The sequence below is a fragment of the Staurois parvus genome, unplaced genomic scaffold (assembly GCF_062004578.1).
Source record: "Staurois parvus isolate SC_StPar_1 unplaced genomic scaffold, SC_StPar_1.0 ptg000670l, whole genome shotgun sequence".
In the NCBI taxonomy this organism is placed as follows: domain Eukaryota; kingdom Metazoa; phylum Chordata; class Amphibia; order Anura; family Ranidae; genus Staurois; species Staurois parvus.
Genome location: NW_028318466.1, coordinates 1,529,120 through 1,545,507, shown reverse-complemented (window position 1 = coordinate 1,545,507; position 16,388 = coordinate 1,529,120). Strand labels below are relative to the sequence as shown.

The window sequence follows — 16,388 nt, the reverse complement described above, 5'->3', positions numbered from 1 at the left end:
GGAAATTCGTCATCAGACACTGAAAACGATTTTGCAACTTTGCTCAGCGATGTGCGAATTTGCCTCTGTATTTCAAATGTCAGTGTTTTTGGTTTGATTATATTATTGTATTAAATTTATTATTATTATATTATTATTTTTTATGATTATTAATTAAATTATAACACTGTTCAACAGGTAAAAAGTTTTGGGCATAAAATTAGCTAATCTTACATAATTTTGGGGTGCTGAAAACGAAAATGACCCTAAAAAATGTTGATTGGCTCTAGTTTCCATGATATATTCACCCATCTAATGACGTAAGCCATTCAAAATTATGATGCAACTTCAGCTGCATATTGCGCAATTGATACTGGTGACCAATAGAAAATTGCATGTATACTGAGATGATGCAATATTAGCCTTTAATTGCATCACTTCACTGCATAAAAGCTGCAGTATCTGTAGCTGATTGTAGTTCGACAGCGTCTTTACATTTCGTTTTATGCTTATATAGGCTACTCAGTAATGCCTCGAACTTGTGTGAATAAAGCAGATAATTTCTGCTATATCTGCGGTGAAATAACTTTTATCTCACAAAAAAGGAGGATAACAGGAATGATTAAGAAAGCCTACAACTTGTATTTTGGCTGCAAGATAGGAGACCAGGACAAGAGCTGGGCACCACATATATGCTGCAATTCTTGTGGGACGGCACTGGAGCAATGGTTGAATGGAAAAAAGGCATCTATGCCTTTCGCTGTGCCAATGATTTGGAGAGAGCCAACAGATCATGTTAGTAATTGTTACTTTTGTATGGTGCCTCCAATTGTAAAAGGGCTAAATAAGAAGAAAAAGTTATCTGTGCACTATCCAAATATTCCATCGGCAATACGTCCAGTTCCTCATGGAGAGGGGCTACCAATTCCTAAAGCACCAGAATCCTTCGTGGTTGAGTCAAGTGAGGAAGAACCTGAAGCGTGTAGTCACGTGCAGTTGTAAGAGATAGCCCTTTCCTCGAATAGAAGAGAAAAGCCAAGAGATGCAAAACCGACACAAACTGAAGACAAAACTAGTGAGAATCCTAAGTATTAAAATGATTCAACTTAGCTTATGGCTATAATTTTTCTTGGTAATCCTATGCAATATATTATGCCATTTAGGCTTTGTTATGTAGTCAATATCACTTGCTTTATATTTGTGGAAAGACATCTATCTATATAATTATTGTGCATTATGTAGTCATTACGCCTATAGTAGAAAACTTTCCGTTTACAGAAAAACTAGAGCCAATTGACAAATTTCATTGTTATATTTGAACTCAGAATGTGAAATTCATTAAGAAATGGATCCTTTTGTTTCCAAAACTGGCAAAAAATAAAAATTTGTTGAACAGTGTAATTTATGATTTCGTGTTTCAAGTTTTATTCTACCCGGGATGTTTACTAGACTCTTGTTCGGACAGATTTCAGTGAGTTATTCCTAAAAATTACAGCCTACAATAAAAAACTACATATTTCCATGCAAAAAAAATGGTACCGCTTTCAGCACCAAAAATCGGAAATCATCATACCGCTAGGGAGGTTAAGTGAATTCCTTGGAGACCCCGAGGTCACCAGAACTAGTGTTCCCATTGAAAGATTTCACCTCTTACTTTTTCTGAGAATAACCCAAAATTTGGGAGTTTTTACTTTCACTTTCAATAATAATGGTAAACCGGTCAAAGAGCAAGAGTGATTCTCCCTTACAGGGACACAGACAGCTGTAGAAGCTGATAGGTGTTCTAATCCCTCTCCACTGTTTCCAAAAGTAAAAAAAAAAAAAAGTGTTGCCTTTAGTTACTCTTTAAATCCAGCCTTTGACTCTTTTCCTATATATTGTGTTTCTCATTTAGGAGTATTGCTGCGCTGACTTTAATATCTCTTGCAACTTTAATGAATTTCCCCAACCCTCTCAATGCCATGCAGATATTATGGATTAATATTATAATGGATGGTCCTCCTGCCCAAAGGTAAGATTGACTTTTATTACTGGACTGTCTGAAAGAGACACTGAGCCTTCATATGCCTAGAGGAAAAACTGTTACGTGTCAATACTAGCCAATCATTTTCTTCCTTGTCTCAATGTTCATTATGGGAGAATTAACCACAATATCGCCCAGTGACAGCTACAGCGCGTTTGCCTAGTACTGGGAGGGTGTCATATGACGTCCTCCCCGAACACGCACCCCCAGCGGTGCGCACCCGGCGCTGTCTGTGATTGCTGTGTCCTACAAACACAGCTGATCACATGACAAGGTAAAAGACCAATCACAACTGCCTTTTACCACATGACAGCTGATCACAAAGTAAACACAGTTTCCGTTTTTAGGCAGCACTTTCCTCACGCCGTCACAGCTTGAGAAAAGTACTGCCAATAACCTGCAAGTGTCACAGAGGACATCTGCACTGATCAGTGCAGCCCCAAAAGTGCCCAGCAGTGCCACCTATCGGTGCAGCATCATCAGTGCCTCCTCAATTCCCACCAGTTCCACCTCATCAGTGCTGGCTATCAATGCAGCCTCATCAACGCACATCAGTGAAGGAGAAAATTTACCTGATTGCAAAATTTTATAATAGAAACAAAGAAATACCTTTTTTTTTTTTTTTCTTTTGCTCTTTTTTTGTTTATAGTGCAAAAACCCCAGGGGCGATTAAATTCCACCAAAAGAAAGTTCCTATGTGTGTGAAAAAAAAAATGCTAAAAATTTCATATGGGTACAGTGTTGCATGACTGCGCAATTGTCATTCAAAGTGCAACAGCGCTGAAAGCTGAAAATTGGCCTGGGCAGGAAGGGGGTAAAAGTGCCCAGTAGACAAGTGGTTCTACAGGCTGAAGGTTTTTTACCTTAATGCATTTTCTGCATTACGGTAAAAAAAAACTTCAGTATGCAGCTCTCCCCTGCAACCCCCTCCCCCCCCTTCTACTTGATCTCCATCCAGCGATGTGCATGAGAGCAGAAGCTCTCTTGGCTCTCTCCCACCTCATTGGCTCAGAGACAACAGCAGAAGCCATTGTCAGTCACCGCCAGTTGAAAGGGGGGGTAGAATGTTGGAGCGAGCCTGCAGGAGTGCCCCAGTAGCAAGCAGCTTGTTATGGCGGGCACTCAGTGGAGGGGGAGCCAGGAGCAGTGGGACCAAAGAAGAGGACGATCGGGGGTGCTCTGTGCAAAACCATTGCACAGAGTAAGTAAGTATAAAAAATAAATAAAAATTCATCCTTTAGTTACCAATCAAACTCTTCCTTTAAATTAATTGTAGAGGCTTTAATAAGGGTCTTTTTTAGTTTTTTGTTTTTTTTTTGCTGGATACTTTGATAAAGAAGGGCTCTTTAATACTAGTGCACCTAAAATGTGTTAACATGCTTTTAATTCAGTTTTGTTTTCCTGACTCCCAGCATATGCACCTGTGAAACATAAACATGTGACTCAAAAAACACACCAAAACCTCAGAAACCCAAAACCTTTTGATATGTCTTTGATGCATTCCCAATTGATTTACAGTGGAAAGCACCTTTTTGGTGCAATTTTTTAAAGAACTGCACCAAAGATTCAGGAATTTTCAAAATGCAGCGAACCTGCATAGTTAAAACCGTTACATAGAATTTAAAGGGGATGTAAAGGCTGAAAGTTGTTTTTAATCTTCAGGCATTATATTCATGAAGGTAAAAAACCCTTCACTATGCAGCTCTCCCTCCGGCCCCCAAATACTTACATGAGCCCAATCTAGCAATGTGCTCAAGAGTGGCTGCTGTCCTTGACTCTCTGCCTCCTCATTGGCTCAGATATCGCATCAGTCGCCTTTTTTTTTTTCTATTGGAAAAGGCGGCAAAAGCACACCAGCGTAAAAGGTGCCTAAGGCACCCAAGGGTGTTTTGTTTTTAAAATATGTATAGTGATGTTGCTTTCATGTAGCATCGCCTTTATAACAGACTCTTCATGTAGTGTCACCTATATCTGAACATACAATTTATGCTCTGTATTATTAATGTTGCCTCCTCTAAATTAACTCCTAGACACCGAACGCACACAAATATGTGGCCTGTCGGAGTCTGGGCCTTGACACCGAGCGGTTGCATATTTGCGTGCCATTAGAAAATACGTATGTGCTGAGAGCGCGCTCCCAGCACATATGTCCGTGACTCGCGGAAAGGTCCCGATCTCCCCTTGCGATCGGGACCTTTTCCGATCGTGTGACGGTGAATCACGGCGGTCACATGACCCTAAAACCCCGCCTGCCTCCCGCCTTCTGAACCTCCTAAAGGGCCAGGAGGTGCCAGCGCAAGGGGGTTAACCTTTTTTGTATTCCTGAGATAACCATCATCTAGGTAGATAAAAAAAATTAATAGGAGGAAGGAACAGCTTGTTTCTTGGTATAATACATTCTCTGTGCTTCTGAGAATTAGAATACTTTTTTGGGATTATCCTAGCTGGCACCATCGATTCCTGAATGGTCCCAAATAGTTTATGTGCAGATCAATGTCAGATTATTTCCTGGCATTTTGTAAATGGAGAAGAGACAGTTTTACAGTTTATCACAGATCTGTCACACGCGGGTTTGTCTAACAGTATCTATATGATTCAGTGCAGATTATACTAAGGATCTACTATTGATGGAATTTAATTTTTTTGCATTTTACATTCACCTTGCGCATTTGCTTACCTGTCTTATATGGAATATGGTGTCTATAAAGTACAGATTAGGAAATTTGGATTTCACATTTGAAAGGCCTGTTTCACATCAGTGTGATTCCAGATGCGATGTGGGTCCCACAGAATGACATAACAAGGAAAATTGCATTATTTTCAATGGTGTCCATTCACATCAATGCGACTCATCACAGAGCCATTTCGGAAAATGTTCCTGTACTAATTTGGTGCGATTCCAGAGTGATTTTGACCCCATCGAATATACAAAGTTGCATCCAATAGTACTATGTAATGGGACTGAAATTCAGATCACAAATGTATCACAGCAGTGTGAACCTAGCCTTATTGTGTGTTGCAGGTTTCAGTCTCAATGATGAACTCTAACTTTTGTTTTTTCTTGTTTTTAAGTCTTGGGGTAGAGCCTGTTGACAAGGACGTGATTAGAAAACCACCGAGAAACTTGAAGGATAGCATATTGACCAAAAACTTGATAATAAAAATTCTGATTTCCTCCATCATCATAGTGTGCGGAACATTGTTTGTCTTCTGGAGAGAGGTTTGTCATTTATGTTTTCACAAATAAGGGATGTCTTTAGAGTTGGGTTGCAGTTTTTTTCTATTAATATTTCCAGAGATAATGTCATAGTTTTAGGTCACAAATTAAAATGACACAAACTGAAAAATGGCAAATTATTTAATTTGAGATGGTGCATTGTACAATTTCAAGTGATGATAATTGATTATATATTGAAAGGTGTAAGGGCTATGGTTTGTAGGTACTTTTTCTGCACCTTTTTGTTCCATTTGTGTTCAGATCCATTCATTTCAAAGGGAAGGAAACTGAACTGCCAAATAATTCACTCTGTATGATGTTGCAATGAGCATTAATGCTGTAAAGAAGTAAGAAATAAACATGGATGCAATTTTGTTTCAAATGCCGAGAAATGCAATGACATATCTCCACAGCCTCAGTCAGAGAGGACAGTATGGCCACTTGCTGACTTGGCAGAATCCACAGACAGCTTAACAATTTAGTAAGATACAGCAGAAAAGATGAATGTAATGTAGTCTTACCTCAGATAAGTACAGAAGATATTTTACAGCCTATTGAAGTGTTATTACACAATGACTTCCCCAACGCCTGTTTCTGTTTTGGAAAGTGAAACTAGACTGTACAGCAGAGTGTAGCAGTGAGTCCCTAGCTAGGGACTGTACTAGCTAGAGACAAAATTGGTGGGGTTGGGAGGAACATACCAAAGACACAAAAACAACAATAATATTAATATATTTTAATATATTTTTTCGACAGTTGCGGGATAATGTCATTACTCCAAGAGACACAACAATGACCTTCACGTGCTTCGTTTTCTTTGACATGTTCAATGCTTTAAGTTCAAGGTCACAGGTGAGAGACCTTCCTGAAATGTATACAGTGCAGGTGCACCTTCAGTTTAATTCAGGCTTTGGAATACATCTGAGTTTAAAGTGTGTGTGTGCGTGCGTGCGCGCATAGCCACAACTTTTTTTTTTTTTTTTACATTTATGATTAGGGAAGGCTTAGAATCCTGGGTATTGTTTCTCCATGAGGTACAGTAGATTCCTCGTGTTTTTTTTTACCTGTGACACTTGTGCGTGTCTAAGAGTGGCGTTTTAGCAATACTCATGTCCTTTTTGCAAAAACATAACCCTAATGAAACTTTGCAAAGATGAACCTTTTATTGATTTGTATATCAGCAGAATCTCTCTTGTTGTTATACCAAGCAGATGGTGTAAAGTGATACAAGTTAAAAAAAACAAAAAAAAACTATCAAAAAGATGAAACAGCGCCAACCCAATACCATTCAGTTATACCATAATAATGCTCCAAAAATCAACCAATTATAAAAGATATGCAAAAAATGTATAACGGCAGCTGCCCCTTTAAGTGAATTTTGTTTGACAAATGTGTGCAATAAATTAAAGTAGGTGCCCACCAATTAGTGACACAATTGTGATGCCTTCACATATTAATATAAATAGAAAAACATAAAATAAGTTATCATATACATAGTAAATAATGGAGAACCATAGAAAAGTCCTAAAAACCAATAAAAATGTGACAGTCCAAAAAAAGGCCAAAAGTAACCAAAATGGGGACTCACCAGACCAACTCTGCCACAAAGTAGCCAACCAGATTTTGAAAACAAATCCCAGATGCTTCAGGTTTGATGTACAATCCTTCTGAACACTCGCAATCAAATGGTGTTAAACCACCTCTTCTATTCTTAATTATTATCTCAGAAAAAGGCCAGAGAGAATAATCATGGTGCAGCAACTACTTTATTAAAACTGTAGTAAGCAATAAAATATATTGCACTCGCATGATGATGGTGCCACAGGGAGAACCAACCCAAACCGCTCACTAGGGGGATTTATTGCTCCACACGCTTTCTGAAGACTTCCATCTGTACCAAATGCGTTGAGGCTCGAGCCGCTGACATCATTTCCGGTTCCTCTGACGTCACATCCGGGGTTTTGGAACGCATGCCAGCCGTGGGAAGAGCGGCGGTGTGGAGAAATAGATCCCCCTAGTGAGCCGTTTGGGTCCATGCTCCCTGTGGCACCATTATCATGCGAGTGCAATTTATTTTATTTCTTACTACGATTTTAATAAAGAAGTTGCTGCACCATGATTATTATCTCTTGTCTTTTTTGAGATAGTTAAGAATAGAAGAGGTGGTGTAACACCATTTGATTGGGAGTGTTCAGAAGGATTCTGCAAGATTGTACATCACACCTGAAGCATCTGGGATTTGTTTTCAAAAGCTGGTTGGCTACTTTGTGGCTGAGTTGGTCTGGTGAGACCCCATTTTGACTACACTTGGTGATGGAACACAGTTTTGGAGTTGCAGGATCTGAACATTTTTTGAACTGTTAAATTTTTATTGGTTTTTAGAACTTTTCTATGGTTCACTATTAGGGATGCACCGAAATTTCAGCCACCAAAACAGATCGGCCGAAAAGTGCAGATAGGAAAGATTTTGCTGGTACAGGGGACTGTGTGTACTGCAAATGTGAGGAGGGGGGGAGGGTGTGGTGGCAGAGAAAGGCAGGAGAGGGGAGAATTGTATACAGTGACTGGTTGTCACTATATGTCAGTGCCGGTTTTTATATGCAATTGCTGCATTTTTTTTTTTTTTTTCACTTTGGCTCAGATAACGAGCTGTTCCTTTCCTGGGAGCTTAAAGAAATAAAGTTTTGTTTAGCTCCGGGGAAAGTGACAGCTCATTATGTGAGCTATAGTGAAGAAAAAAAAAATCCAGCAATTGCATTGAAAAACCGGCACTGCCATATAGTGACAACCAGTGAGGGAGCCTCTCTGTATGCTCTGCTCCCTCACTGTATAAACTGCTCCCTCCTTGCACACACTACTCCTCCACCTCCTCCCCCCTACAAAGTTGGCTGTCACTCATATGCTATCACATAGGGGACTTTTGTTCCCCTATGTGATAACAGTAAAATCATAAGTTAAAAAAAAAAAAAAAATACATGAAAGTAGAAAAAAATACTAAATAAATTGGAGCCTCCTCACCCCCACATACGCAGACATTTTGGTTTCAATTTGGTTTTTGGCCACATACCTTCTGAATTTTCGGTATCGGTTTCGGTACGAGAATTTTCATTTTGTTGCACCACTATTCACTATTAATCACTTTAATTGTGTATGATAAATTATATTATGTTTTCTATTTATGTTATGTGAGGGTATCACAATTGTGTCACTAATTGGTGAGCGCCTACTTTCATTTATTGCACACAAACAAAACCCAAACCAAATATGTATTCTGTTGTAGCTTACCAAATCCTTAAATGTGGTGGCTGCATTTTCCTTTTTATGCCTTTTTTTTTTTCCCCTTTATTTTCACCTGATGATCCAAACAGTAAGTCTCTGAATTTTCTACTTACTTGAAGACCCTGTTCACCCAGTATGGTGACCTGGATTTTACTGCTCTGGATGAATGCAGGTCACTGCTAGGATACACCGAAACAGTTGTTTTCTCTGTATCCTATTCACACTGCAATGCATTTCGGATGTATATGGTGAACCGCTATTTCATCGCAGCGTACAGGACAGGATCGCACGGCTCTTTACAGTAGCACAACGCGCTGTGCTGTGGTACAGTGACATAAATTAAGTGTCCCTTTCCAAAGTTGGTTGGGGAAAAAAAAAAAGAAGCAAACTGTGTGATGCACGGCTGTGAGTCCCCTACTGGCCAACCAGCAGCTACTGCAGCTACAATGGACAACTGCCTCACACTAACCCACTGCAGCTGTGTGAATAGGCCCTAATAGACCATGTTGTCCAGGCAAAGTAGCCGTTTCAGGGCTGAGACAAATCATTGAACACTGATAGGGGTGCTTACAATGATCAGTTTTTATTCATTTATGTAAAACCTTGATCCTAAAAGGTAGAAAATAACTGTTTTTGTAACTACTTCAGATTTTGTTTGTTAGCAAGGTAATCAGCTCTGCCATCCCAAGCGGAGACACCCTAAGACATGAAGTGTGTTACTGGCTAGATCATCGGGTGAATATAATGGTGAAAAAAGCCTTAAAAAAAAAACAAATACAGCCACCACATTAAGCTGGTTAGTGCTGGTTCTATTGTAGGCAATACAACCATACATTTATCTCAGGCAGTCTCTGCATGACCCTGTCTAGAAATCCCTTTATAATGCTGTTCAGGTCGCTTGTGCTGCAGTGTGCTAAAAATACTGCAGGGTTTAGCTACAGTGGAGATTAGTGGTTTTAGGGATTAAAAAAAATATTTTGGTGTACACCACAAATCTGTTCCAGATTGTTTTGTTTAACATCCAAAAATAATCTCAACACGAGTAAAGGAAAAAAATACTTAAAAATCTCATGAGTCCTCTACTCAGCAGAAAATTGTGTGTATGTATGCATGTATGTGTGTGTGTGTGTGTGTATATATATATATATATATATATATATATATATATGTGTGTGTGTGATACACAGAGACTCTCTGTATAATATATATTTTTATCTGTAAGTGTAATCTTTGGTTTATATTTTGCTGTTATTTTTGTCTTCCACAGACAAAATCTGTCTTTGAGATTGGCCTGTGCAGTAATAAGATGTTCTGTTATGCAGTTCTTGGTTCTATCATGGGTCAGTTACTCGTCATTTATTTCCCACCTTTACAGAAAGTTTTCCAGACTGAAAGTCTCAGCATCCAAGGTATTGGAAAAAAAATGTACTTTTTCACATCAAAGCTGTATTTGTATTTCTATTTAAAGGCTAGGTCCACCTTTATTAAAAATAAATAAATGCACTTTTTTCTTGGAAACAATTTGCAGTTATTTTTTTTTTTTTAAAGGAGCATGTGAAGCATAGCACGTGCATTCAGTGAATTGTAGGTACATTGTCGGACACAGCTGATCACATGGCTATGGAGCGGGCCAATCCCAGCTGCTTTTACCATGTGACCAGCTGTGTCCAAAAACAGCTGATCACCAGGTAAATAGGAAATGCCAGTTATTGGCGTGAGGAGAGCCAGTAAGCTGCATTTCGCAGGGGGACATCTAAACTGATCATCATTGTCCTGGTAATCAGTGTAGCCCCATCAGTGCGGCCAATAGTGTCCCATCAGTGCTGGCAGTCAGTGCCCATCAGTTAATCTGTGCCACCTATCAGTGCAGGAGAAAAAATACTTATTTACAAAACTTTATAACAGAAACTTTTTTTCTTTTCCTAAGTTTTTCGTCTTTTTTTAGTTTTAGCAAAAAATAAAAACCCCAAATACCACCAAAAAAAAAAAAGATGAAAATTTAGATTGGGTACAGTGTTGCATGACCACGCAATTGTCATTCAAAGTATGAGAGCGGTGAAAGCTGAAAATTGGTCTGGGCAGGAAGGGGGTAAAAGTGCCTGGTAGTCAAGTGGTTAAATAATAATAATTAAAAAACAGCTGAACTCCAGGAAAACAGCGAAATACACAAATGAAATACATATATGAAAGCTGTTTTGCCTGTCAGTGTACTTTTGTTCATCCAGTCCTAAAGTTACTTGGCTCCACCACAGCATAGGCCCTGTCTGGCACGGCAATATACCCAGTTTTTCTGTGCTGCAGCGCCGTAAATGTACACAGCGCTTTTACATATACATATTTTGTATAGTACATTCTCACCAATCCCTAACCCTCATGGGGCATATAGTCTAAGGTCCCTAACATTCATACATACACATACTAGGGCCAATTTAGACAGGATCCAATTAACCTACGAGCATATCTTTGGCGTGTGGAAGGAAACCCGAGTACCCTAACTTACATTCATACATACACCAGAGTACCCGGAGGAAACCCACGCAGGCACTGGGAGAACATGCAAACTCCAAGCAGGTGGTGCCGTTATTGGTATATGAACCAATGACCCTAGTGCTGCCAGGTGGAAGTGCTAACGATTTAGCCACAGGTCTTGTCCTCCCTAAGCCTGTGATTAGACAGTGAAAGGAGAAGCAGTAGATTGTAAAATGAGGCACGAGTAGAGTGGCATAGAGATGAGTTCATCAGTGTCCCTAGTTTCAGACCCCTTTCCGAAGGTGACAGACAAGCTGTCTTGTCACCTTGAGAAAGGGGTCCGTTGTGGCCCCAAAATGTTGCCGTGTAATGGTTTACTTTGCACAGTTGTACATTGCTCTTGCAAAATAATCTCAATAAAATCCTGAGGTCAAATTGGCTGAGTGCTGACTCTCTCTTCTATTAGGTTTTTAATGCTATCTGTGTTCCTCCCGGGTAAATTCATCCTCTCTATTTGCATGGTGACTTTTGTCACAGAGACCAAAAAGATGAAAAATTCTAGAAGTAGGTGGTGATGGGGAATTCTCCAAAGGGGCATCTACTCCTCTGACTTCTGACAGAGGGGTTTCCTATCACTTTGGACAGATCTACTCTCCCTTCTCTTGTGATTGGGTCTCCAGAATGAAAAGGGAAAATGTTAGGAGCATTTTTTGGTTTAAGTATATCAAAATGGCCAATCACTACGTGCCTAATTACATTTACTGTTTTAGCAATATTATATCTCATTGTTCTACTTTTCAGACTTGCTGTTCCTAATAGGACTGACGTCTTCTGTATGTATTGTATCGGAAATCATTAAAAGAGTTGAACGGAGTCAAGAAGGGGTTCAGAAGCGCAAAGGATCGCCGTCCTCTTTGTTTCTTGAAGTATGATGCATATTGCATTCATTTTTTTAAATGCATACGGGGAAATATTGCTTCAATTCCAAGGTATTCCAGTGGCTTGCAAGACAGGAAACCTGCTGCAGCTTCCTGCATAGTCTTCACAGCCCACAAGAATGGACTTATTACACACCAAGCTACAAGTGGAATTTGTAGGAACTGCGGCCCAATGGTTATGGAACCATACAAGTATTGCAAGGACTTGTGATGTTTTGCTGAGATGACTGAAAAAGGAGGAACAATCATTCTGTGGTGTATGCCTTTTCTCTCCCCACCAAATCTTTAGGTTTGAGGGTTTTTGTACAGTCAAACTGCTTACGTATGTAGTCAGATATTGTTTTTTTTATAAATATATATATGTACATAATGATATAACTTTATTCCACTTTATGGGGTTTTATTACTAAAAGAAAATGTTTTCTAATGTCTTTGAAGCTGTTTAGTTGAAACGCACATCATGTGCCATGTTTCCTTTGATCATAAAATATTATGTATTTATTTTGAATATCACAGTTTCAGCTTTGTGCATATGTCGTTTGAGAGGACTATATGCTAAGGTTGCTGCCACTGGACAGTCCTTTTGCTTTGCGTGTTTTCAGTACTCTCAAACTTTCAAGGGCACCTTCATTTTGAACTGCAAAGCAGGATGGCCAAACTGGCTAGTTTTAGTAGTTTGTTACTGATTAAATGCTCCTAAAGAAATACAAATGAATATTTTATGATATTTATTGTCTTTAAAACCTGTTCATTCACTTGGACTGATTTAAAGAGAATTTTTTTTTATTTACTTGATATCTGGCCACACTGCTAGAAAGAGTAAGAGTAGTGGGGGAGGCTGCAAATGTGCAACCTCTGTGTTCCTTTTCTCAAAATGGGATGCTTGCAGGATCAAGGGTAGGAAAAAGGAAAGTGGATGGCCACATACTTAATGCATAGAGAATCCTGAAGTTTATTGATGCAACCCCACAAAGATAAAAGCGATGTTGCAATGATTTTATACCTGAATTATATCAATAAACTTTGGGATTCTCTGTGCATTAAGTGTATGGTCATCTACTCGCTTTTTTCCAAGTCTCTGTGGCTGCAAACCTCTACAAGCATATAAGAAATAAAGTGGGTGAGTAACAAGGCCAACTTGGAGCAGTGTATACACCTGTCAATATTGAATTGTTAGGATTGGGGTTATCCACATCTGGGACTTGCTTTGGCATCTTTCCTGGTGTATGTGTTCATCCCTTGATCTGCTACTGGTAAGTTAAAGAGCAGCCAGTTCTGGAACCTGTGGTCCACCCCTTCTTCTCCCCTCTAGCTGGAGATGTTCACTTCTACTTTTATAGGGGCTGATATATGGTGAAGGAAAGCTGTGGGCTTCAGAATTTTAATCTGTTGGGTCTAGGAATTAAGGATGTGATTATAGGTTACTCACTGTACTTGTCTTCCATCCAGGGGCAGACTGACCTTTTGGAAACTCGGGCACTGCCCGAGGGCCGGGGTCAGTAGGGGGCCCCATGAGATGCCCCTGGTACCTTTTTCATAGGCTTTTTTGAGTTTGGGCAAGGACACGGGCCCCATGAGTTGTCAGTCTGCCCCTGCTTCCATCTACATTAGCCACAGCTTTATCTCTTATTACGCAAACATGACTAAACAAACAGGTCTAAAAGGTTTTTACGGTACCAGTGATGCACGCCTTTTTGATGCTTTGTAGCACCAATGTTAATATTCAGATTGAGCTGAGTCCCTGTAGAGTGTATTGGATCTCAAATCTAGACTTGGGCCCTTGACTTCTATCCAAGTAAAGATTAAACCCTACTGCCTCCTGTCATTCAGCTGACAAATGACGGAGCCTCCACAGACTATTAGAATTCTGATATTTGACAGCCAAATGACCCGTGACAGCTTCAGACAAGGTATACCTTAATCACAACTTGGCCAAAGTTGAACCCCTATATACAGTCTATGGGCAGATTTAGTGTGCATTGCAATGTGACCGCCTTCCAGTAGAAGTAATCCGGGTGGCCCAAACACTTTTAAAGTACTGAAAAGGTGCAACTGCCACCATTTTAATCTATAGGACCTCTGTTTTCAGAAAATACATAATTGTGTTGGATAAAGTGGGGAGAATTTCAACTCCTGTTGGGTTTTTACTGCTCTCCATGGTTAAGTTTACCTTAATTTAATGTCAGGAGGACCATTTGTCCTCCTGACAACGGTTTCACCAGTCAAGCAATGAGATTAAGGCCCCTTTCACATGACCGTTCTGATCAGTCTGCCTGTCAAGTTTTTTGGGCTGACCTACTCAGACGGACCGTCTCTATGATTTCTGTGTCCATTTACACCTGCCTATATCCAATCTGATCCACTAAAAAAAAAAAAAGCAGAAGGGGGATCCGTTCTCCTCCGTCTAGGTGGATCGAATTGGAGGGCAGTCGGGTGTAAAGTGACAACCGCTCCATTTTACACCCAGCCACCCACCTACAGAGCAGAGTGGGCTCTTTCAGTGTCCACTCTACATAAAATGAGTGAACGCGAATGTGTCATCTGCCCACTCTGCTCCAATCAGCAGGGGATCAGTGGACAGATCCCCTGCTGATCAAATTGGAGTCAGCCCTGTGTGAAAGGGGCCTAACTCTGCAACAGGGATACAGACAGGTCCTAATTGCAACAAAAAGCAATTTCCTGCCAAATTATTTTTGAAAAAAAAAAAGTGTAACAGACTGGAACCTTTAAAATCGCTGATGTAGTTTTAGTCTTTGATAAACTATATTTGTTGTTTGTTTTTATTTTTTTTAAGAGTATTTTTTAGTATAGCCATGCTTAAACATGGAGGGGTTGTTGCCAGCAAGAACCACAGTTGAGAAATGCTGCCAGTGAGGGCAGTTATCAGTGTTGAAGTATATGCACTTTACACACGGGAAATGGTAATTGGATGGAAAGTCACGAGTGCAGCATTGATGTGTTAACACTTCCCTTGTTCTGTCTACTGCTTTTCTTCATTGCACTGGTCCTTACAGCTATCTGCATCTAATACTGAAAATCCAAGCAGCAGCAAAAGTTTGTAAATTTTACAAAATGTCCCTTAACTACTCTAGCAAAGTGACTCATTCGCTGTCTGTAGGAAAAAAAAAAGAAAAAAGTGGCAGCAGGCTGTAAACCAATAGTAATAATTCTTACCTGTCGGGGAGGGGGTGGCAATTACAATAGTCTTTCTCTTACAGAGTTACCACCACTGCTGCTGGTATCTGGCCCTTCTGGGCGTGTTGGATACCTGGCCCCTCCTGTGCACAGTGGTTCCACCCGCCAGCTGCAACATCACTATAGAACACATTAGTGAGGTAGAGGCAGAGGGGGGCCAAGCACTCAACAATCAGTTTTGGATACCAGCTCCAACTGCAGTACTGTAAGAGTTTAATTTGGAGTTGTCACCCACCAAGCAGATAAAAAAAAAAAAGAATACTTACCAGGCTGCTACTAGTATGGTTTTGTTTTTTTCTTTTCCAGATGGGGACAAGGTCACTTTATTTTACTGATATACACTGTAATATTGTTTTAAGGTATTGGTGTCATTAATTCCGATTTTTCCTGACCACTTTACTTTGCCAATTGTATAATATTGCAGCTATTGAGCTGCAACCGGCAATCATACTGTACATTCTTTGGGTAATGTCTATAAAATCTAAATCTAAAAAAAAAAGTTTTTTTTTTTTTCTTTAAGATGCTGTACATTAATCTAAAATAATATTTTTGAGACATGCGCATGTGTGTGTTCTATTTTTTACTATTTGTTACATAGGTTTTATCATTTTACAGTTACAGAGCAATGGCAAAGGAAGACTTTAGAGAAATACATAGGTTCTGTGGAAAAGGTTTGAACCAGATCTTGCAAGATGCTCCTGTATATTTAGCTGCTTATCTGAAGTTCAGAGCGGGAGAGGACAACTGAATTGGGCAACAATAGCAGTCATTTCTGTTGAGCCCAGCATACGTGACCACAAATACTAAAGCTTGAGAGTGGTTGGATTGTGCTTCCAACCTTTCACAAATGTAAAGTGTTTATTAAAGGTGTATCTCAAAGATTTTCATCCTGGTTCATTAACACTGAGCCACTGACCTACAACAAAGCATGATGCAGCCAATGAAGTTTGAACTCCTTTTATTATATGCTTGTTTTGGATCAGTTACAGGTTCCTTTACTTATACTTAACTGTTACAACCTGCTTTTTCTTTTTTTTTTTTTTACACTTTTGTTAAGCCTTCCAGCTCAATTCACTAAGCAGTAACGACTGTTATAGGCAGTGCTGAAAATACCAGTCATCATGGCAAATAACCGAATGTTATCCATCGTTTTCCTTTTCTTGTCAGTCCTCATGTCCGCATACCTTGGGTTCCTTTTGGAAAACCTTACATTCAACTCAGAAACCGCTATAATGAAAGGAGAATTTGGCATGGAATGGATAACAATTTTCTGCTCTCCTGATCTCCT

At 39.7% G+C, this 16,388-nt stretch overlaps 1 protein-coding gene across 1 annotated transcript in view; it reads left to right on the top strand.

The window, feature by feature from the left end:
- The window catches only part of ATP2C1 (ATPase secretory pathway Ca2+ transporting 1), a 163,016-nt gene extending 147,357 nt beyond the window's left edge, over window positions 1-15,659 (top strand). Inside the window, exons 23-27 of the mRNA XM_089652058.1 lie at window positions 1,874-1,990; window positions 5,075-5,222; window positions 5,976-6,071; window positions 9,766-9,907; window positions 11,769-15,659. Of these exons, the coding sequence (XP_089508184.1) occupies window positions 1,874-1,990; window positions 5,075-5,222; window positions 5,976-6,071; window positions 9,766-9,907; window positions 11,769-11,899 (634 nt within the window). The 3' untranslated portion in view covers window positions 11,900-15,659. The remainder of the gene's footprint in view (window positions 1-1,873; window positions 1,991-5,074; window positions 5,223-5,975; window positions 6,072-9,765; window positions 9,908-11,768) is intronic.
- Window positions 15,660-16,388: the final 729 nt, after the last annotated feature.